The sequence below is a fragment of the Megascapheus bottae genome, chromosome 8 (assembly GCF_031878675.1).
Source record: "Megascapheus bottae isolate mThoBot1 chromosome 8, mThoBot2.hap1, whole genome shotgun sequence".
NCBI classification, from domain to species: Eukaryota; Metazoa; Chordata; class Mammalia; order Rodentia; family Geomyidae; genus Megascapheus; species Megascapheus bottae.
In genome coordinates this window covers 3,420,181-3,444,388 of record NC_143516.1, presented here as the reverse complement: position 1 = coordinate 3,444,388, position 24,208 = coordinate 3,420,181, and the positions used below count along the sequence as shown (strand labels likewise).

The 24,208-nt window shown below is 48.3% G+C and overlaps 1 protein-coding gene across 6 annotated transcripts in view; it reads left to right on the top strand.

Annotated features, from left to right (window-relative positions):
* Nucleotides 1–22,063: 22,063 nt before the first annotated feature.
* The window catches only part of Qki (QKI, KH domain containing RNA binding), a 116,251-nt gene continuing 114,106 nt past the window's right edge, over nt 22,064–24,208 (top strand). For 2 of the 6 annotated variants that reach the window (XM_090337852.1, XM_090337854.1), the window contains exon 1: nt 22,069–22,276. In XM_090337852.1, the coding sequence (XP_090193978.1) occupies nt 22,135–22,276 (142 nt within the window). In that variant the 5' untranslated portion in view covers nt 22,069–22,134. Of the gene's footprint in view, nt 22,277–24,208 lie in introns of all 6 variants that reach the window. The other 4 variants (XM_090337853.1, XM_090337851.1, XM_090337850.1 and 1 more) reach the window with 4 other exon arrangements.

Genomic DNA, 24,208 nt, shown 5'->3' with positions numbered 1-24,208 from the left:
TTCTAGAAAGGAAAGGGAGGGAGGAGAAAGGACAGAATAGGGAGAGAAACATTTCCCTCTGAAACTTGAAACATTTCAAATCCAAATAATATAGGAAGAATAATAAACCACCAACCAATGGAAATTAAGAATATGTATAACCTTGGGATAGCTATATGTTTTTCTGTTTTATTTTTAATCAGAAAAACTTTCCAAAAATCTAGTCTTGAGTAACAGGCAACAATATATTTTCCCCAACCTGAGCCAACTTTGTGGCTATAAACCAATACAGAAGCAATTAGAATTATTCTTTTGAAAAGCGTCATTCTTTCAAGATACATGTTAAGTTTTGTTTTGTTTATATGCTTGAGCCTGTAGTGGAGAGGCCAGCCTTGCACCTGGACTCTGATTTAGACCATCCTAGAGTGGTCATATTTCCTTTGGAATCTCATGGCATGTGGCATGTAAGAAAAATGTCCCAACAGGAAGAGGAGGGGAGAGGAGGAAGTGTATGGATGGCCAGATAAAAGAGAGAACTGCCCTCTTGCTTCCCGCTCTGGGCTCATGCATAGCTTGCAGCCTTCATACTCATTTTACCTGGACTGCTTAAGCTCCTGGAGCTGCTGGGCTTTCTCCATGCCGCTGTACTCTGGGCATTCTGTGGGCCTTCACAACAGTGGGGGCTGATTTTTCTTCGGATGAATGTAACACAGCTCAACCTGAAATTGGCACTGTGGGCTTCACGGCTTGTTTGGGATTAGAGAAGCTAGAGTAGAATTTCCTGCCCATCTGTGATGAGCTTTAAACAAGAGATCAGCGTTAATTTGGGGAATCCCTTGAATGTGTGGCCTCATCTAGCAAATTGAGTAGGTCCATTTCTGGCGAGTATTTGAGGGTCCTGGCGTCCTCTGCCCAGTGAGCCACCGTCAACCCCAGATGGCCTTCAGCCACACAGCCTGGCACACAGGCTCATGCTCTCAGCTGCCTCTGGGCCTCACAACCCCTTGATCTGGCTCCATGCCTCAGCTCCTGGCTTTTCAAGTTACGTTCACTGAAGACGTAGTTTGGACTCACTTGCTGGCCATGACCTTGGCCTTCACCCTTGGATATTATTTTCAGCATTTATCCTCTAGTTCTCCCACTGCAACCGTGAGCAGGCGGTTCTCCATCCTGTCAGGGGTCCCATACTCCAGGCCCAGAGAGACAGAGGCCACGGCAAATACCTTCTCAGTTCCCAGATCAGGTAAGAACCTAGGTGGGAATGGCTTGGAAAACTGATAGTTGGCAAAGCTGATCTGCTGTGAGCCCTATTTTTACAGAGGGTGCCAAATTGCATCCAAGGTCACTCTTTCCTTCTGTACGCTTTAATCCCCCGGAGAGACAGAATGTAATGTACACATGCAACAACTCCAGAAGATATACAAGGCTGCCAGAGAAGTGCCTGTGAGTATGCAGAGGGCACCTAAAGTAAAGAAGGGCTTCGAAAGGGGAGGGTCAGTGGGTCTCAAGCTGTCTTGAAAGATGGGCAAAGGAGGCAGATGGACACTGACCAGAGCCATGGCAGAGCAGCTGGGGTTCCCTGGCAAGGCGAAGTCACTGAAGGATGATGGGATATGAGCCCCTCATCTGAGGGCCACAAACAACTCCATGCAGTGACCCTGTTACTGCCTAATAGACAGAGATCTTGTAGTTAGCAATCAATGCCAGAGAGAATTGTCCATGGATGGCCAACCTGACAGATAGACATGCAAGGAAGAGGTAGAACATTGAAATTAGTGTGGCATCCAAGAATCTGCCACGTAAATCCGATGAAACTTGCTTTGGGTGATCCCTGAGGGTTTTTCACTTAGAAGAACATAAATTACGGCCGGGAGTTTGGCCTAGTGGTTAAAGTGTTTGCCTAGCATGCATGAAGACCCGGGTTCGATTCCTCGGTACCACATACATAGAAAAAAAAAAAGCCGGAAGTGGTGCTGAGGCTCAAGTGGTAGAGCTCTAGCCTTGAGAAAGTCCAAGGACAGTGCTCAGGCTCTGAGCTCAAGCCCAGGACTGGCAAAAAAAAAAAAAAAAAAACATACATTACAAAAACTAGCACTTACCGTATATACCTATGTCCACGTACATACCATGGATACACATAGATACACATACCATACATATATACATATACATGCACACATATACATAAATATACATATATACACACATATACATAAATATACATATATATACACATATACATAAATATACATATATATACACACATATACATAAAGACATTGTTTGGGATTTTTTTTCAAGTTGTGAGGCTATTTTTTCAAGTTGTGCCCATACTACTCAAAATAATTATAACTGAAATATCCATGCTCGAGGTTACACTGTAATTACTACTTGGATCCCTTTAACTTTTACGGCTGATAAAAATGTGAGCTTGTCCCAAGGGCGATGCTGATTTTCTGGCCTCATCCCGTCCGTCAGTAGTGTATGTTATGAAGAAGCGGTGAAGTCAGGTCCTAATACAAGGTTCCACATGTTCTTTGAGTTTTATGACAAATGCTCAATGCAGATTGAAGAAGCCTTGTGTGTGCAGCTTTTATGTGGAAAACTGAAGTTCAGGGACACGAAGTGGCTTCCTTGCTATTGATCAGCACGTGAAGGAACAGGGCTTGAGCACTAACAGTTCCTACCATAACCTCTCATGGCTTATCTGTGTACACAGGCAAACATGCAGGTGTACACATGCGCATATGTGCACATATGCAAATATATAGCTAGGTGCATCACACACTGAGATTCCTTTCAACAGAAAATAAAAATCACATCAGTGCCATCATGGTCCTTCCTTTCCTTTTTTTCCCCAGTCCTGGGCTTGAGCTCAGGTCTTAGCCCTGTCCTTGGACTTTCTCAAGGCTAGAGCTCTACCACTTGAGCCTCAGCACCACATCCGGCTTTTTTCTGTGTATGTGGTACTGAGGAATCAAACCCGGGTCTTCGTGCATGCTAGGCAAGCACTCTACCACTAGGGCAAACTCCCGGCTGAATATTTTAAATTATTGCTGATCACAGTTATTTACTCTGTTATAGTCTGCTGAAATATTAGTCTAGGAATTACCTCAGTCCTCTGTAGTTCTAACTGGAATAACATATTTTCCATGATCTAGATGCCTGCTAAAATATAAATAGCTTGTACTTTGTCTCTCTTGGATTTTAATTCCTAATGATATATGAAAAAGAAAGATGACACATAAAGGAAAGGCAAAACATAACTAATTCAGAGATTAACTTTGGGGACCCTCCGAAATTAGAACACATAATTAGTTCACAGTTTAGAAGTCTTTGGTAGAATTACATTTATGAAAACACATACCATTCATATAGTTTAGAAAGATTTTTACAATGATTTTATAGACATTATGTTTAAATTTGGGGTTATATAAGCTTTTATTTCCCCTTCATTTTTCTTCTGTCTACCAATTGGTTTTAACAAGAAAGTCAGGAAGCCAGGTGCCTGGCTCACACTTGTAATCCCTGCTACTCAGAAGACTGGATCTGAGTATCAATGTTTAAAGTCAGACTACGCAGAAAAGACTACTAGACTCTATCTTCTATCAACCAACAAAATGCTGGATTGAAGGCATGGCTCAAGCTGTAGAGCAGCTATCATGAACAAAAAAGCCAAATATGAGTTCAAGCCCCGCTTACCTGCATGTACATCTGCATACACATAAGAACTGATGCTCAGTTGCTTAGCAGAAAAACCAATAGTAGATCAAAATGGGCAGAAAAAGGGTGGTAACAGGACTGAGTTACAGCAAGTCTTTAAAAGGCATCAGTACTCTTTGGAAGCAGGAGTCAAGGCTGGTCAGCTCCAGATTTGATCTGCCCTGTTTCCATGGCTTTGTGCAATACTGTACAGGGATAAAAGGGGTAAAGTCTAGATTGAATCTCTGTTTTTTGAGTTGCATTTTTGTTTTTGCTATAGAAAATCCAATATCACAAGTAATTGGAACTGGACTGTCTCAGAAAAGGAAACTGAAGCCAGGGGTCTCTGACAGCTGCTGGCCAGGATAAAATCCACAGGACCTGTCCCACTTGAAGTGTTTTGGACTTGAGGCAGGGTAGTTGGTAACTTGGCATGTTGCTGGTAAAGTCTGAAATTCAGCATGGATTTAGGCTCAGCTGTGAAATGTAACTGTTGTGAGAGTTCTGCTATTTCTACATCCTACGAGGGCTTCTCCCAGCAGCTCCACGGGGTAGGGGGGAGGAGGGCTGTGCCCCATCCTGGCACTGTTTTAGAACGATGTGTAAACGGTCTGAATTAGGACTTTTCAGCTTGCAAAATGATGGGTAAGGTTTCAAGAGCTCAACGTTTTAAAACGTTTCAAGAACAAAAACCATGCTGTGAAATAAACCCTTGGTGAGAAAAGAGATGATGTGTGATATTTCAGTCCTGAGTTAAGCCACCTTGTAGGTACTTGTTCTTGCTGTTTTAATACAAATGTGGACAGGCTGTGGTTTGAGAAGACAATATGCCCCCCAAGCGTGTTTGTGTGCATGAAGCTCCATGGTGAAGCTGTGACATTAAAAGAAGGAGGGCTCTCTAACTTTAAAGTATTAAGTGTCACTTGTATCTTTGGTCATATTTTAGAAAACAAGTCAGAAGTCATTTATAAGTTTATATTTGAATGTATTAGAACTTTCAAAGCATGAGTAGTTTACCTCACTCAATTTTCTCTGTTCTGATGTCAGGCTATATAGAGTATTTATACTCAACTTTTCAGGACATTCTTGGTCCTCCACTTTCCTGTGGCACTGGAGGATTCCATGTCGCCATGTTGTTCTAGGGACACATCCTCTCAAGTAACACAGGAGTTCAGTAACTGCACACACCTTTCTCATGACAATTGTGTTTTTTGCCAGTCTTGGGGCTTGAAATCAGGGCCTGTGTACTGTCCTTGGGCTTCTCAGGTTCTACCACTTGAGCCACAGCACCACGTTCAGCTTTTTCAATGTATGTGGTTCTGAGGAATCGAACCTGGGTCTTCATGCACGCATGGCAAACACTCTACCACTAGGCCAAACTCCTGGCTGCTCTCATGACAAATTTTATTGGTGATTTCTTATCGCTCAGTTCATATTATAACCAAAATTCCAGCAAAGCAAAAATATCACAAAAAATGTACTAACAAAATTATTTTTCTTTTTTTTCCCACTTGAAACAATGTTATTCTACCTTTGCTCATTCATGAATTTATAGCGTAAAGCCGTAGGCACTCCTGACTCTGGGTATCTACGTCACACGGCCTTCCACAGCTTTTATCACTTACAGTGTTACCATTCGTGTATGAAGTTGCCTGCCTTCTCCTTGTTAAGTGCAAAATATAATCAAAACATACTGCTCATGTTGCTTCATTATCCTGCTTGGCGGAGTTTGTCCTCTGTGCTCTCTACATCCCCTCCCCCAACTTCTCTCAGTGCTCTTCTTCCTCCCACTGCACTGTCTGTCAGGGTGCCCTAGAATATTCTAGTAACAGGACACTGCTGCCCGGGCCTAACCTTTTACTCTTTTTATGAATTCTGGGTTGTAAAATTCAGCCTTCTCCCATCCTGCTTCGGTGAGTTCAGCATGGTAATTCCAGTCAGTGGTAAACAATTGCCAAAGCCATCCCCTCAGAAAATGAACACATTTGCTAAAGGCTTCCAAGAAGAGTAACGTGAAGCGCTACAGTCCACTGCTGAGGAACAAAGCTCTGGTGACGGTTTCTCTGGGGATCCTAGCCCTCCTTCATTCCGCTGCGGACCATACTGCCAGCCCTACCACAAGAGGCCAGGCTCCATCTGGCCCTGGCAATGACTGCAGGACAAGGCTGAAGGTGGTTCCTCTATGTGCTCGGGAGGGACATGTTTCCGCAGAGCAGCTAGCAGCTGGACCTGCAAACTGAAGCTGAGGCAGCCATCACAAGGCCATAGGTATCTTTACGACCACATATTTATGCACTAATATTTATTTAAAAAAATAGGCTCTGTTATGACCTGGATTCCAATGATCAGACCTTTGAGGTGAAGGGACATGAAATGCTGAAAGACAAGAGATAGTTCTGCGTAGTATTCTACCCAGAAAGGAAAGTTAACCACCAGTAACTCATCTTCAGTTTGTCACACAGACATGTAGGGAAGCCCTCTCCGTGTCACAGAGAAACAGGGGCGGGTTGTCATGGCAGGGCGTGTGGTAGGAAGGGTTTCCACAGTTTTATACACTGTGTCAGGCTTCAGCATATTTTTCTAAATCTTAAATTATTATACAGGTGACGTGCAGAGAGAAGATTTCTACAAGGAACAAAAACATTGACCTTTTTTTCTTCTTTTTTTTGTTGGTTCTGGGGCTTGAACACTGGGCCTGGGCGCTGTTGCTGATCTCTTCAGCTCAAGGCTATCGCCCTACCCCTTGAGCCACAGTGCCACTTATGGTGGTTTTCTAGTGGTTAACTGGAGATGAGTCTCATGGACTTCAGTGCCTGGGCTGGCTTAACATACAACATACAAAAGGAAGATGAGCAAGGGTGTGAGGTCATCTGTTTAAATCCCCTGCCTTGCTGGGGGAGAGGGTTGAGTGATGTTGATAAGCAGGGCAAGCGGTCAGCTCCAGAGTCTCTGCCGTTCACTGGAGAATGGAAAGGAAGGGGCGGCCAGGGAGATAACTAAAGCTTGGAAAGGTGACCGTTTCTGGCAGTGTAATATTAAGATCATCAAAATGTCTCCATTTCAGCTGTACTGCACCAAGATATTATTTTATTAGGATATTGTAAAGATTACCTATAATTAAAGACGATTTACAGTCCAAGCCACAACTAGACATAATTTCAAGTGAACACAGTTAGGGTAAATTCACTTCAAAGTGGAATTTAGTTAATATAATGGAAGTAGTGTCTAAAAGACTGGTGGGGGAGGGGATGCTCAAAGACACTGTGTATGTGCAGTGCAATAAAAATGTAACAGATTCTTTGGGGGTTCCAAAAGCAAGCAGGCTATAGTGAAAGAGCACGTATGAAGCATGCCTTCACAGAATGCTCGCTGGCCCATTGTTTTCTAGCAAAGGTCAACTGATATTGAACTCTGTCCTTCATTTCCCCCCATTACTGGGAAGAGCCAGTAGGGCCATCCCCAGGCTTGACCAGTGACAAAATCTTAATGCACATTACTACTGACTGCAAACAGGGCTACATTTACAACCCCAGAAAGTGAGATGGAACTTCGTTATTCCTTTTACACAGAGATGTACCATTTGTTTTTCCCCTGGCAACAGCATTTACACCCTTCTCCCCTCCTTTTTCTGTTTGCACATGGTAACTGTGGGGTGAGACACTTGTGGGTCCCTTCTCCTACCTTGGGTGGTGTGTGCAGACAGGCATTTATTAACAAGAGCACCAGAAAGCCAGGGAAAATGCCTCATAAATATTTAGATGCTCCTCTACCTTCCAAACTAGAGTGAGAAAAGCCTGTTTCCTGAGGAGTGGGTCTGGGTAATCTGCATGTGAATCAAGAAGGGGGACAAAGGATGAAAGGTGGAAACTGAACAAACCCATGGTCATTCATCTTGTTCCTGCCCACACCACCCTGGTGCCTGGCTTTTTCTCTGTACTTGGTGGACAGAGTTCCTTCCCAAAGCTGCTTGGCAAGGGGTGCATGCAAAGCGTTCTGTCCCACACTTTCTTTAGAACAACCTTGCTTTACCCCTGTACAACCCAACTTCTTTGTTCTTTTTTTTTTTTTTTTGCCAGTCCTGGGCTTGGGCTCAGGGCCTGAGCACTGTCCTTGGACTTTCTCAAGGCTAGAGCTCTACCACTTGAGCCTCAGCACCACTTCCGGCTTTTTTCTATGTATGTGGTACCAAGGAATCGAACCGGGTCTTCATGCATGGTAGGCAAGCACTTTACCACTAGGCCAAACTCCTGGCCCTCTTTGTTCTTCTTGTACACTACATTTAGCTAGTTATAAAATATATAGGACAAGGAGCTAGATTTGTTTTTATTGCAGAAAAAATAAAAGCTACCATTTTGGCTGTGTACAATTCAGTGGCACTAAAGACACTCGGGATATGTGCAACTATCACCACCTTCCTTTGCAGAGAACTTGTAATTCTCAACAGACAGCCTGCACACAAGCAGCTCCTGCCTTTCCTGACCCAGCCCCTGGGAGCTTGTCACGTATTTTGTTCTTAAGGGCTGTGGCATTGGGACTCCTGGCACTCGATTTTGGAAGAGCTGTGGCATACAGAGAAAAAAGGTGAAGTCCATGAGATGACATGGATTACAAGCCTGTATTCTCCTGCAGTGTAGCTTCACTGCATGGCACTCTGAAAGTCTTACAGTGGGTATGAGAACAGAAAACCTAGATGGTAGATGGTCTGGCTGCTGTCCACCAGAATGACAAAAAAAATGACAGTGGTAAGCTTTTTGAGTATTCTCCATCTTGAAAAGGAATTTTCTTATAGATCAAAAGATAGAAGTAATTTATCTCATTGGTTGTAAAAGAAAGTTTATATAGTTATTTCCTGGTTTACAAATCTCTGAGATTGCAACTATATAGCTTTAAATGAATAAAAAAATTGTAGAACTATTGTTGGTCAAATTCTATTTGTTTTTTTGCCAGTCCTGGGCTTGGACTTAGGGCCTACGCACTGTCCTTGGGCTTTCTCAAGGCTAGAGCTCTACCACGTGAGCCACAGCACCACTTGCAGCGTTTCCTAGGTATGTAGTACTGAGGAATTGAACCCAGGCTAAGTGAGCATTCTACCACCAGGCCACACACTGGGCCCTCAAATTCTAAATTCTATTACAAGGCAACATATTATGGAGGACATTTGCAAAAATTTTCCTCATCTTTTAAGTCTAGCTCTACTGCAAGCGGTATAACACAAGTTCTGTGCAATGAAACAAGCACGAGGGTTCTGTCCAGTTCTGTCCTCACTGATTTTGCCACTCAGACCTGCACAGCAAGGTTTTGGTTCTGAGAACGTCGGAGTGGAAACTGCATGGAGTGACTCACAAACTCCTCCCCTCCGGGGAAGTCATGCCACCATGCCCTGAGTATTTAAGGAATTTTAATATTTTGTGTAATGTAAAGATGGGTTTGTCAAGACAGGTCTCAGGGCACATGTTAGGTGAGGGCCTGTATGCCTGAGTCCAAGGCAGAAGTAGAGCAGGGGCTTTGCACAAAGCCAGTAAACTGGTAACTTGTAGCTCTAAGTGCTGTGAAAGCCAGCTCTAATCAGCTTAAATGCAAGGCAGATTTATGGACCAAGGTAATTGGCAAATGGGGATGAAACATGAATGAATGGAGAGTTCAAATGGTGTCACAAGAAAATTTTCTTCCAGGTTAGCTGTGCTATTCTCTGGTGGCTTCCTGCTTTGGCAGCTCTCGCCATGGTGGCTAAGATTTTCATCCTTGAAGTGCCCTCATCCCTAGCTAGCAATCACACCAAAAAGGAGGCAGTCCCTCTGTAGAACCACTTCAGCAAGCTTGAAGCAGCCAGCCTTGGGTCAAGTGGCAGCTGTGCCTAAACCAGTGGCTGTGGTCAAGGGCGAGGGCCCAGGCTCCCCTGAGGCCCTGAATAGGAGCTTGGAGAGGTCTCTAGGGGCAGGGCACTGAGGACGGAGCCCCAGGCCTCAACGAGGAGGTATTCCCCAAGAGACCAGGTGGCCACCAGGTCAGAACAAGAAGACTGGTGCCCAGCAGAGAAGTTTTGGAGGGCAAGAAGAAGAGTGTCTCTCTGTTTAAAGGTCAGAGATTGAGCCTTGCTGCCACAAGAGATAGGTACAGCCCAGGAACCTCCAACTATATAGAAGATGAATTAGAATGTTCTGGAAATATTCTAAGTGGTTGACCCAGGTCTCTACTGAAATGTAAATGAGGTCGGGCTCTGGCCACCACTGTGGAGAGTGTTTGAAGATTCTTTAGCAGCCTTGTAATCTTCCCAATGTTCGTGATTTTTATAACTCCTTGACCTTTCCATAACTGAATCTCCTCTGTCCTTTCACTGTTTGTTTTTGGAGGCAGCAGGTAGGGAGAGGCTGGGAAATTGTGTCCAGAAGCGGCAGGCCCGGGAACGGGGGGTGGGGGGGGGGAGGGGGGAGAGGCCTAGGGGAAAAAACCTTTGGAGTAGCTGGAAGAAATGGGTCCCTCAGTGCTGGGGTTGAGGAGGAAAGCAGATGGACAGATGAGGAGATAACAGTGAATGGCAGCTGCCTGGACGCCATGGGGCTCAGCTTTCCAGGCATCTCCAGTCCTGGATGCAGGCAGGGCCTCAGCTCTCTGGACTCCTCTAGCCCCTGATTCTTAGTCCTGGCAGAGAGCAGCATACCATGGCACTCATCTGTGTTCCTGGGAGAAGCCATGAATCATCTCTTTACCACAGGTGCCATTCACATCAGGATAGGAAGACTACAGCTTTGCAAATCTCTCTTGTCCAAGTATGGGGATCACAGACCCCTGAGAGCTGACATCATCCAAGGTTTGTTCCCAAGGCTGAGCAGTGGTGCCTGAGCTACTTGGTTGGGTGTGCGGGGTGCTGGAAGCTGCTGACTGCCGGGCTGGGCAGGGCAGGCCTAGGTAAACTGTGAGGTTTAATTAACATGGGATTTTTCTCTGTAGATCTATGGGCTCTGTTTCACCCTTGAGAGAAAAGAGTGGAGTAGCCTAATAATTTCATTCCAACTAAGGCAGTTGAGAGATTGGAGAACTCTTTTGTTTTGAATATTTTCTAATATTTTTCAAGGGTTTACACATTCAGAAGCCAACAATGAAAGTTTTATAAATGACTCTGTACAGGGCACAGAACTTAAGACTCTGTGGAATTGCTTTGTCAGTGCGAACCACAGGACACAAACAAGAATCAAGGCCACATAAACACTTAGGTTGAGAGAAAGCTATGTGTATCAAGTGAGAAGTGGTATCTTCCCATTTAGAACCCAAAAAACAAAACTGCTTTTAGGTTTATTTCTCAGCAAAGGTGACTTGTCCTTTTCTGATGTTTTGGTTATTTACTTATTTATTTTATTTTCCTCCTTCTCTCTTCCTTATGCAGTCTCCCCTTCTCCCTCACTGGAATGACATTGCAAATCAGTACAGTAAGAACAATCTTGGATTACTCAACGCAATGTCAAATAAAGTGCAAATAATGATCAGTCTCAAGTAGGCTGTTTCCAAAAAGGCTGGATTAAGATGCTAGCACAGTCTGCCTTCAGGAAATGTACACATTATGGTGCTAATATGCATCCCTTATTAATAAAAGTCCTATCATGCTATACAAGCAAGTTTCATAATTAAAGTAAGTTACAACCACTCACAGGCTATGCATGGAGAGATCTAGGAGCTAATGGGAAACCACATTTGAATCCCCACAATGACACAGAGAATGGAAGAAGAGGAAGAGGAAGCTGCTGAACTACAGGCTGGGGGAGGGAGAGGAGGATCTGTGCTTTGTACTAGTTCAGACTACGTTACTCTAGGCTCTGCACTGAGTTTAAGACTATGTTACTCACTAAGTGAACTTCAGCTCACTGATGAGTTTTTGTTTGCGTGTATGCGTGGTATTACTTTTACTTATTTTATAACCGTTGTATAGATGTAACAATAAGCCATTGTATAAAAGAGATCTCCAGAAGAAAATTCTTCCCACGCCCCTAGCAATGGTGGGATCTCAATGACAGTGGACTGAATCTAGGAATCTATTGGCATAGTGGCACTCTTGGTGAAGGAAACACACAATACAAATGTAAATTTCATTCCATGTTAGTGTTATAGTGTGGGGACAGAATCCCTGAGAAGAGCCAGACTTAGGAGTCGCAACTTGACCTTCTTTTTTCCCCTAGTACTGGAACTTGAACGCAGGGCCTGGGCACTTTCCATGAGCTCCTTTTGCTCAAGGCTAACGCTCTATCACTGGAGCTACAGTTATACTTCTGGCCTTCTTTTTGAGTAATTAATTGCAGATAGGAGTCTCATGGACTTTTCTGCCTGAACGGGCTTTAAACTGGAGTCCTCAGATCTCAGTCTCCTGAGTTGCTAAGATTATGAATGTGAGCCACCAGCACCGGGCATTTCCTTTTTCCTTTCAGCTAGCTTGATTTAACTCTGTGTGTGTTGACCTTTCCTTTAAAATAATGCACTGAAAATCCTTGAAAGAAAGTCCTGGCTCCATTGGTGAACACTTTTTGGAGACAGTGGGGCTGTGGGGACTGCTGGTAGTGGCAGTGTCTAGCGATGGGAGACAGTCTTGGGGACCGGGTGTGGCTGAGTGGGGGCTCGTCTTGGGAGAGATGATACTTCATCAGGAGGAGGCTGGAGAGCTTACACAGGGTCTGCCATCACAGGCTTCACATGTAATCTAACAAAAGAATCCACAGAAGGGGTGTGTGTGTGTTTATGTATTACCTGCACTTTTGACTTTCCTACTCTACTACCAGATTTTTAAGTTTCCCTCAAACAGAGTTATTTTTCTCCATAGTGTCTGATTAGGAAAATAAGAGAAAAAAAAAAAAAACCAACAAAACAGTCAGCCAGGCTCCTGTGGCTCACGCCTACATGTACTATAAGGCTACTCAGGAGGCTAAGATCTGAAGATTGCAGTTCAAAGCCAGCCCAGGCAGGAAAGTTTGTGACACTCTCATTTGTCCAGGTAATCACCAAAAAGAAGAGTGGAGCTAGAGCTAGTGACAGAACACTGGTCTTGAGCAAAAAAATGCCCACAGACAGTACTTAAGCCCTGAGTTCGAGGCTGGGAAGGTGGCTTAGTGGTAGCGTGCTTGCCTAGCATGCATGGAGCCCTAGATTTGATTCCACAGTACCATATAAACAGAAAAAGACAGAGGTGGTGCTGAGGCTCCAGTGGTAGAGTGCTAGCCTTGAGCAAAAGAAGCTCAGGGACAGAGCCTAGGCCCTGTGTTTAAGTCCCCGGAGTGGCAAAGAAAGAAAGAAAGAAAAGAAAAGAAACTACCCCCCCCCCCCCTCCACACACACAGAACTGGAACAAAAGAAAACGTAGACTTGTTGCCATTGCTGACCAAATGTCTGGTGAGACAGGAAGGAAGCACGGATTTGCCAAGTCAGCAGGAAAGGCAAACACTATGGATCTCTTCTCTTTTCTTCTCCTTGGGCTGGCTCTCCCCCACCCACCTTGGTGCCAGGCCTGGGCTTGAACTCAGGGGCTGGGCACTGCTCAAAGTTAGCACTTTACCACTATAGCGCCACAGCTCTACTTTCGGCTTTTATGGTGGTTATTTGCAGACAGGAGTCTCTTGGGTTTTTCTGCCTGCACTGGCTTCAAACCATGAGCCTCAGATCCCAGATTCCCTGGTATCAAGAATTACAGGCACGTGGCTCCTGAGCATTAAACCCTGGGTCGGTTCCCAGTTGTGAGGTGCTAGGGCCATGCAGTGCAGTCCACACAGCGGTGGTGATAAGCTCAGCAAGGCATGGAGGACAGTGTCTGTCCAGTACATTTGGCTCCACCACTGCCCAGCAGACACGATCTCTAGGCCCTCCCCTCACTGGCAGGCCAGATACTCACTTCCTGGGTAGGCAGGGGCAGGAGGAGGCAGACTTCCCTTTGCCTGGTGCTGCAGGCTGAGTGTGGAGTGCTGACAACTGGGTCTCAGAGAGCTTGGTTCTGGAGGCCTCCAGTCAGCTTCCCAGAAACGCTGCTGTGGCTGACAGCACAGCCAGTCTGGGATTCAGGCTCCTTTTCTTCAAGCTGTTTGTCCTGCTGCCTCCTGTCAGCAGTCCTGGGAAGAGGAAATGATCTGTGCAACCAGTGCAGCAGAAAACTGATGACCATACACTTCAAGTTGGCTGGGTGTACACGATGCCAATGGACGCGAGAGATTTACACACACATTGCAGAACGCAGGTGCAACATAAATTGGTGCTCTATCTAGGTTCTGTTCTTTTCAGTTTGTAAGAGGATGGCAATTATTGAAAGCTTCCTGTGTATCTTGAGCATTCTGCTCATCCCTCTGGTTCAGATCTTAGTATCTTTCCATCATCTTATCCCATTGCATAGGTAAGAAAAGAGAGGAGTCCAGCGTTTAAGTTGCTGCTGGTACCTAGCGAGGCCAAGATTTGACATTGGGATGTGGCCTTGAACTCTCTTCTGCTTTTCCCCTGAGAACAGCGTTACAGTGTCTGGGGAGGATGGTTTCAGGACGCTGCCGTAGAGCTTGGAGTCTAAGGACAGGCCTCCCACAGCATCGACAGAAGCAGCTCTTACAGCCCTGGCAGATGGCTAGTTGTGGGCTAGGGTATTATTATCTCCTATTTTCACAATGCAGAAGGAAGCCCTTATTAAAAGGGCCCAAACCAGTTGTCTGAGCCCAGACATGAAAGCCTGCCTTCTCCCAGTAGCCTGGTTCTGAGTGCCTGCGACTGGGGCCAGCCTGCCTCTTACTGTCTCAGACTCAATGTCTGCTCCTTCCACTCCTCCCCCATCCAGAGTGACAGGGCCTGGGTGGGGTTGTGTGACCCAGTGCAAGTGTATCTTCATGAAATCAGGCTTGGGACCAGCTGCAATGTTGAAAGCTGGTCAGCTGAGGGAGAAGAGAAAGTCAAGAATGGCCTTTGGTCTGAGAGGTCAGGGACCTGGCACAGATGAGTCTGCTGTCTTGGCGAACCAACAGCCTGGCCACCCAGAGAGGAACTGAAGGAGGCGGTGGCTTATTGCTGGCATGTCAGCTGACGAAAAACTTACCAGACTTGTCTCCAAACATCTTGATCCAAGTTCTTTTCCTGACTTCACAGTTTACCAGTTTCTTTTCCTGGTTCCTTTCTCACAGTCTTTCTGCTCCTATGACAGCTATACCTGGATAGAGAAAGCCTGCTACAACAGGCAATGCCCCATGCCACTTTGTTGCAGATCTAGCTTGCAGCTTCTCATTACTTAATTCCAGGATCACACTGTAAATATAGGGCACACATTTTGGAACTGTTAGATAAAAAGTGTTACTCATTTTACAACACTACATTTTATTTCCATCTACAAACAATGCTCACTAACAACAGAATTCAGAAAACTACAGTGCCTTTAACTGGAATGAATCAAGTTGGTGGCCCTTGAAGATGTATAAAATGGGAGGCATTTTTACTGACTGCCTGAGTCAGGGAACAGTAAATGCTGGCTTTATCAGGGCTCTTTGTGCAGCTCAGTGAGGGAACAAGAATGGCTACAAGGGCTAGAGAGAACAGAACATAGATAGGTCTACTGTAGAATATTATCATTGCAGTTAGTAAAAACTAGTAAGCTCAGTTTAATGGATATGAACACATGAATTTTTTAAGTATGTAAAGATACACAGATATGATATTTAAAATACTAGGGCTAAAGGCGTGGGTCAGCATCATGGTATCTGCCCAGGGAGTAGTAAGCCCTCAGCTCAAACTCTGTCAAAATGAAAAATGTATCATCAAAAATGAAAAATGTCTTTAACAATTGGTAGGGCCAGAATGTGCCAGGCCTGATGGGAGCAGGGTGCTAGGCTTTATGCTTGAGGCTTCCGGGCAAGGGGAAGAGCCCCATGGCTCAGCTCAGACCATTTACTGAATGCTATGGAAATATTTCAGACTTTAAAGACTGATAAGGCTACACTGAATATCAGGGCTGTGTATAAGTGCTTTTTTCAGATACCCAAATAAATAATAAACGTGAATTGAAGAAGGAATTGTTGCATGATGCATATTTATTTAAAATTAAAGCTAGAGGTAACTCATTTCTGACCTGTTATCCATTCAGGGGACTGTGGGTGTTCTGGCTTTTTTGCCTCTCTCCTCTTAAGACACTGAAGAAGGCCCAACTTGGTAATTTATGCCTGTAATCCCAACCCTTGGGAAGCAGATGAAGGACAACTGAGAATTTTCAGACAGCTCAGGAGACACAGGGAGCTCAGGAGACCAGACTGAGCTATGTAACTGGACTCTGCCTCAAAATGCAGCTCAATGTAGCTCCATGGCAGGGGGCTGGCCTAGTCTGTACAGGCCCTGGGTACTATCTGTAATATCACACAAGACCCCAACTTGAACACCAGGGTCAAACACTGAGCCTCTTCTGAGTCTCCTTTATTTCTGTTGCCATTGGAAGACAGGAACTGAGATTTCCGAAAGCTGCTGAGAGCAGCTTCCACTGCTGGTTGCTCTCCTCCTTGACTGGGAGTATGACCACGTGATGTGAAGAAGTGACAATTGAAAGTGAACTCCTTTGAAAGAGAACAGAAAGAAGAACAAGAATAGGACCCCACCTTTAAGGAATCTTCATGTTCTACTCATAAGAACTCATGGAGGGACTGGGTGTGGGTGTAGCGGCACTTTTTATTAACTTGTAATGTATTGGCTAAATGAAACAAAAGCCCTTACATGTAATTTTAAAATATATTTTGAACAATTTCAATACATACAAAATCAAAATAAGATATGTAAAGATTTAATAACACATCTATTACCATCACATGACTATTCACCAGTACCTAAGTTTTTCCTATGCGTACAATTACAACTGAGCCTTACTGACGGCAAAGGCATCTTATTTCAGATTAGAGGATTTAAGGACTTCCAAAGCCTTAGTTAGGTCAACCTTCAGAGATTGAGTTACTTGCTCAGTGTACTCACAGTTCCATGGTTTGCTAGGAAAGAAGTCACCTATAAGGCCCTTTTTTATACCCAATAAAACTGTCATTTTTTCCTTTTCTTTTTTTTTGTTTGCTTGTTTTTGTACAACACCAGAAGTATTTCAATTATATATGAGCTTAATGTCTGAGAAGAACTAAAGTAACCATTACCAAGAATATTGTGAAAAAGAGACTGAAATGACAGTAATTTTACTTGTTAAAAGATGTATCTTCTGGCACCTGTATTTATCTTCCAGAAGGGGTTGCTCTATGCCTTAGTTGCTCAGGGCTCAGAAAATCTGTGAAATTCTGTCCCCAGGATTTACTGACTGTGGGATAGCAATCATGTTCCTTAGTTAACCTTCTGAGCCTTGGTTTCTTCAACTGTAAAATGGGGATAATCATTAACATCGAACTGTTTGTGTTAGGTAACTGAAGTGCTTCATATGCTATAGGCATGCCAATCATTTCAGTCCTCTTCTGGTTTACTCCAACTGGTTTCTTCTGGTTTCTCTGACACCTTAGACTAGAACATATCTATTTGTCTGTCTGTCTGTCTGTCTACCTACATACCTATGTATCACAGGAAAGCCACATCTGTCCCTGAGTTAAGTTTCTATAGAAGATAATGACATTTAACTACAATGCATGGGGCATTGTAGTTAACCTTCACTTGTAAAATGTTTTCTCACGTTAGCTATTTAAACTCACAGACCATGAATCCAGTGGAATCTGCTTAGTATTGTCAAGAGTCTCATCAGTGGCACCTAGAGAAGGATCTAGTTCCATAGGAAAAGCCTCCATTCAGCCTAATCCAGAACACCACTGAGATTAAAATCACAAGTCATCAGTCCGAATGTTAACCAAAACAAAATGTATTTTAACTCAGTCACAGTGCTATAATTGTTACCGTTCTCTTTTACTTGGAGATTCCTTTTGAATATGGAATAGAGGTCTGATTTCGTGGCACAAGGATCTGCATCCTGGCTGAGGGTTTTCACCTCTAAAGTTACAGTGAGGGTCAAGTGAGTAGCAACCTTACACTGTCAGTTAACATATGACTGTGGTGCAGTGGTAGTACAGCATCTGGAAGTATCGCATTTATGGTTTAAAAAGGCAGCATGAGTAACACCGGGGTGGCTGAAAGGGGAAAAGCTTTGCATTTTGCAAATGCTCAATCTGAATACGCCTCACAGAAAGGAATCCATGTAACTCTATGGTTGATTTACTTTCTTGTGTTAAAAAGCAACTGAAATCTCAAGGCCTACATCTACAAACATGAGATCTAGCTAATCCACCACCCATGGAGACTACACCTGACATCCTGATACTTTTCACCTTCCTTTTTGGGGGGAAGGGAACGCTAACTTTTTGTTTTGTTTCATTAGTTTTCACCAGTTGTAAAGGGAGGTATTTACTGTATATCCATACACTTACAATTTATTCTAATCCGCTCTACCTTGTCGGTGCCTTCCCCTAGTTCCTCCCAGTCTTGAGATCAAAACCTTCTGTGGGAAGGCACTCCAGACGTGGGTCCCTGGAGGGAAGCTAGCTCTTACCCACATCCTCAGCTGTTATTTGGTAATCATTAGTTAACAGCCAGCCCAGTCCTACAGCAAGTGTTCAATGTATTTGATCATGTTGGTCTTGCTTAAAATGTGTCACTTTCAGTGTTTGTTTGTTTGAATAGGACTGGATGAGCCATCTCACAATTTAAAAGAGTACCCCAGAACTCTACCAAGATGGTAAACAATTACTTTACAAAGACTCAGTGAAATCCCCCATTTCCTATCAGGGAAATTTAAGGATTAAGAATTCAAAAAAGAACACTGGAACCAAAAGCCATCAAACACTGAATCTTAAGTTCAAGGAACATTTCAGTTCCTGCAGGAACTCCATGGTGATGAAGACAGAAGTGTTTGGAATACTGTAATTTTCTATTTTAAATGTCAAGAACAGCAATAAGCAAATAGAGCCAATGAAATGTAAGAGAACAGAAATGTATTTCCACTCCTGGTTAATTACTGACTTTAGAATGTGGAACCAATTTCAGTGTCAACATAGTAGATGACATAATTTTTCACAGTGAAAAAGCTATTACAAGGATCTTCAAGTTGAAGCTCACTCCATACATATTTTCAATCAGGGGAACTTTTCTTCTGCCAAGGGCCATTTGGATATTTATAACACCATTCTAGGGCTATAAAAATGATCAATACAGGCAGGCTGGCTGTGAGCAGTGCATGAGAAGCATACAGAAGCATCCTTGCCTGTCCCATCATGTACCAGACCAGGCTTTATGGCCAGTGGGGCTGTATGGAATAGTGCAATAAGACTGTTTATGTTTGTTTAAAAAGCTTCTGAGCCGGGCACAGTGGTTCACGCCTGTAATCCTAGTTACTCAGGAGGCTGAGATCTGAGGATCGTGGTTCGAAGCCCAGCCAAAGCACTAAAGTCCATGATACTCATCTCCAGTTAACCACTGGACAACTGGAAGTGGCACTATAGCTCAAGGGGGTAGGGCAGTAGTCTTGTGCTAAAGAGCTCAGGGGCAGTGCCCAGGCCCAGAGTTCAAGCCCCACAACCCACAAAAAAAAAATTGTAAGCTTCTGGAACGCAAGCCACATATCTCAAGAATTGTTCTGTTGCTCACTACACTTACAATTTTCCACTGTAATGCAAATCTCAGTGCTGAGGTAGGAATGTGCCAGAATGTGCTGACCGCTGTGGAGACGGCACCCTGTGCAGATCTGGTCTGCCTCCACCATCTCCTCTCTGGAGAGGAGATGACGGATCTTCCCTGTGTCTGTGAAGTATAGATGTTCATGTGTGCATCATGACTACAAAAGCAGCAAGGGAGCAAGGGTTTTGGGATACATACATGAGTGAGGATGTGTAGTGCTCTACCTCATATACACATACCACATGTTGTCCTGGGTGTTGTGAATCACAGGAGAATAAAGCCGTGCAGGCCACGGGGTCCACGGGTATGAGATGGGACTAGTGGAGGATGGGCATTGTGGGGCTGCACTGTTCACGTGTGTAGGAACACCAGGAGCAGAGACCTGGAGTGGGTCAGCGGGCCTGGCCTGTTGCTGGGGCAAGGATTCCATGGGGCTAGAGCCCAGTCAGCAAGATACAGGGGGTCAGATCCCATGGGAGTCTCATGAGCCTTGGGAAGTTCTTTGGAATTCCCCCATCCTGCCCCCTAGAGAGGGAAATCATTGAAGAACGACCCAGAGCTTTGATCTATGCTTTGAAAGTTAACGTAGTAGTGTTCACTGTTATGTAACTGACCACTGTCACTCCATTCAGATTAGTTTCGACTAGGTTAGAAAAAGTAGTCGAGCTTTATAAAAACGTAGTCCCTATGGGTCAGAACGATGGAACAGCGTTACAAGGGTCAATGGGTTTACTGGACCGCTTCAGTAAAAAGGCAAAGAACAGGTGTGGTGTAAACCCCTGCAAGACGGATACTCGAGAGGCAGCGATCAGGAGGGTCCTGGTTCCCGGGCAGACTGGCCAAAACGGTACCACCTTCATCAGTAAGCTCTGGTGCTCCTAGATGCCCGTGGTTCTCTGTTCTGAGGATACAAAAAAAAAAAAAAAATTGAGAAAGCCCACAAAGCCCAAAGCAAAAAAGAAAAAGGAGGGGCCGGGAGTTTGGCCTAGTGGTTAAAGTGCTTGCCTAGGATGCACGAAGAGCCGGGTTGGATTCCTCGGTACCACACACATAGAAAAAGCTGGAAGTGGTGCTGAGGCTCAAGTGGTAGAGCTCTAGCCTTGAGAAAGTCCAAGGACAGTGCTCAGGCCCTGAGCCCAAGCCCAGGACTGGCAAAAAAAAAAAAAAAAAAAAAGGAAAAGGACGGAGGCCTGGTGTATTGCGCCTAGGCGTCAGTGTCAGTGGGGGTGTGAGGGCTCCATCTGCGCTGCGCGCCTGTCCCGCGGACCCGCATGGGCTTCACAGACCACGGAACCGGTGAGAAAGGGGTCGCCGGAGCCTCCGAGGGTTTCCACGCGGGAGGAGCCGGGGCCTCGACCGCGCCGCCGCGGGCGCCAGGCTCCCGACACACACAGGCCGGGGCTTTCACCGCGGTCCACCGCCTTCCCAGACCGTGGAGCGTCAACGACCACGGCGCGCTGCGGGGCCGGGCTCGGGGCCCCGGGAGGCGGGCCGTCGGGGCTCCGGGCGGCACGCGCGCCCGCGGGGGCCGCGGCGGGGAGTCCGGCGGGGCAGGGGGACGGGGACGCCGCCGCCGCGGCCCGTCCGTCCCGCCCTCCGTCCCGCACCCCGCCCGGCGTCCGCGGCTGCAGAGCCTCCACGCGGCCCCAGAGCCTCCACGCGGCCCCCGGCCCGCCGAGCGCCGGCACCGCCGCGGGTCCCGCCCCCGCCCCGCTCTCCCCGAACGCGCGCGCGCACACGCGGCCGCGGGGCGGGGCAACCCTCCGGAGGGGCGTGGCCACCCACCTCGCCGCGCGCACGCGCTCTCGGCCCCACGGCTACGTGTCGGGCCACGTGACGCCCACCCCGCGAGTCCCCCCCAACCCCGTGAAGCAACAGGACGTTAAATAAAAAAAAATAATAAAACCTCCTCCGGCACCGTGGCGGGGACGGTGGACGGGGTTCGAGGGCAGGCGCCGCTCTAGTCCCGCCGGAGTCCCCCCCGCCACGCGCCCGCCACCGCGCCCGGGGGCGACCGCGGACCCGCCCGCCGCCCTCGCCCGACCCCGCGGCCCGGCAGGGCGGAGACCCCGCGCCCGCGCCCCCGGCCCCGGCTCGGCCGCCCGTCCGTCCCGCCCGCGCACCCGGGCGGGGAGGGCCGGGCGCGGCGGCGGGGGGGCGGGAGCGCGCCGGCCGGGCCCCGTAACGGCCGCCCTGCGCGGCCCCGCCCGGCGCCCGCCCCCGGCCCTCCCCGCCCGCCGCCCCTCCCCCGCCGCCGCCGCCGCCGCCGCCGCCGCCGGCAGCGCCGCCTGAACTGAGGCGAACTCCGCCGCCAAGTGAGTGAGGAGGAGGCGAGCGGGAGGAAGAGGAGGAGCGCAGTCGGAGCGCCGAGCGCCGCGGCGGCAGCGGCCAGAGGGACCCGAGCCCGGCGAGGCGGCGGAGCGGCGGCGGAGCGGCCGAGCGGAGCGGCGCCTCCCGCGGACCAGCGGCCCCGGCTCCTCGCGGCGCAGCGGCCCCGAGACCCGCCTCCGCCGCCGGCCTCGCGAGGGAGCCGCGCCGGGCGGCCGACGAGCGGCGGCCGCGGCGCGTCGGGCCGGGCGGAAAGTGCCTGCGGGGGGCGGGCGGGCGGGCGCGCGGAGCCGGCCGCCCCGGGGCTCGGCGCGGGAGCCGGAGCGGGACCGGCGCGGAGCGGGACGCGGCGTCCCGAGCGGCCGGCGGCCGGGGCCGGCCCGCGCCCCTCCCTCCTCCTCCTCCTCCTCGTCGTCGTCGTCGTCGTCCTCGTCCTCCTCCTCCTCCTCGGCGGCGGCGGCGGCGGCGGGCGGAGAGCGCGGCGGAGCCTGGAATATGGTCGGGGAAATGGAAACGAAGGAGAAGCCGAAGCCCACCCCGGATTACCTGATGCAGCTGATGAACGACAAGAAGCTCATGAGCAGCCTGCCCAACTTCTGCGGGATCTTCAACCACCTCGAGCGGCTGCTGGACGAAGGTGGGCGCCGGCGCGGCCGGGCCGCCGGGGCCGGGGGGCGGCGGGAAGGTCAGGCCGGCGGGACGCGCGCCGCGGGGGCCGGGAGGCCGGCGGGCGCACAAAGGCGGCGGCGGCGGCGGCGGGCGAGGGCGGGGGCCGCGGGCGGACCCCGCGCCGGCGCCAAGTTCGCGCGCGGGAGGGCGGCCGGCTCGGCGGACCGCGGACCCTCCCTGCCCGCCCGCCCGCCGGCCCTCCGCGCCCGGGGACCCCGCGCCGCGGAGCAGGGCGGCCGAGCTCGGCCGAGGGGTCGGGCGGCGGCGGCGGAGCAGCGGCGGCTTCGCCTGCCACGCCGCCCGGGACGTGGGGCCGGGAAGCGGGGCCGGGCGGCGGCGGGGCGGCCCGGGCCCTTTTGTCCGGGAGCGGTTGGGGAGTTGAAGCCGACTTTCCGGGGGTGGGGGCATAGCCGCCGCGAGGACGGGCCCGGCCGAGGGCTCGCGGGGCCCGGGGGGCCGGCAAGTTTGCCAGGCCCGAGGGAAGCGGAGCCAAAGTTTGCGGCGGCGCCCGTGGCGGGCGGCGGGGCCGTCGGGGCCGGGGCCGGGCCGGGCCGGCTCGGCTCGGAGGGGGCCTCCCCGCAGCCGCGGCCCGGAGCGCTCGGCACGGCCGGGACCTGCCAGCGCCCCCCGCGCCCCGGGAGCCGCGGCGCGCAGCCACCGCCGCACAATGGCGCGTAGACGGGGAGAAGAGCCTGGCGAGGTTTCCGAGGAGCGGGCGCGGAGAGAACAAAAGACCGGAAGCGTGTCCGCGAGGAAAGTTGTGGGCCAGAGCGAGAACCCTCCCCGGGCCCGGCGGAGGCCGCGCCGAGCCGCCCGGGGCACGCGCTGCTGCTCCTTTTTTTTCTTTTTTTCTTTCCCCCCCCCCCACTGTTGGATCAAGATGTGAACCAAGAAAAGAAAAAGTGGAGCTGGCCCTTTAAGGGTGCTGCTTTTCCTATTTGTGTTGGCATTTGAAAGATTGTGGAGGCAGAAAACTTTCTGGAATGTCAAAAAAAAAGCTGCAACTCCGAAGTGGAGCGTTTCCAGACGTGGGCGCTAAGGGGCGCCAGCCGTCGCGTTGTTTGTCTTAACGGTGGAAACGCTCCCTGCAAAATGTGTAGCCTGCCCCATGATCTGACCTCAATTTCCAGTCCAAATGTATGTTACGCGCACAGTGTCTTCTGTGGTCCACAGACGTGCTCACACTCGGATAACGGTACACTTCCTCGTGTGATTCAGCTAAAGTTTCCGGAAAAATAACGTAGGGTGAAAAAATCCTTTTTGCTGCAGTTTATTATAATAGCATCCCTAAAATGCTAACTTTGACCAGACGGCACATCAGAGTATTAAGAAGTTTGGAAATACCTTTCCCTCGTAGAGGTCATTTAAAGAGCTTTAAACAGTCTGAATTTCCTTGATTAGTTGTAAAAGGCTTTCATATTCATCTGCAGTTGAAGTTGCCTTTTTGTAAAATTTCTAGTGTTTGACTAGAATCTACCATTTTCAGTTGTGTTACCTTTAGCAAGGGTTTATTCTTGTCTTTGGTTGGGAAGATTAACCGGTTGGAGTCCTAGATGTGGAACACCACTAGTTCAAGAGGAGCATGATCCAGGTGGTGTTTCTCCTTTTCATAAAGAGAAACTTACCTGAACGTGTGCTTCCTTGCTAGTCCGTTCAGCTTTCCAGTGCAGATAAGTTCCCTGAGGCAGCTCACAGATTTAAGATGGGTGGTGTACTGACTAGGAAGTTGTATTGTTTTTATCAGACTGGTGCAAACATTCAGGAAAAGGGGCTATTCCCTAGTGTGGAATACGCTGCTTCCTGTAATTGTTAGCATTATTGTAAACTTAATTTGACTGAAGAAAAATACTGATATCTTAAATATATCACTTTTTTTTTCCTTTCTGGCTGATTTGTGAAA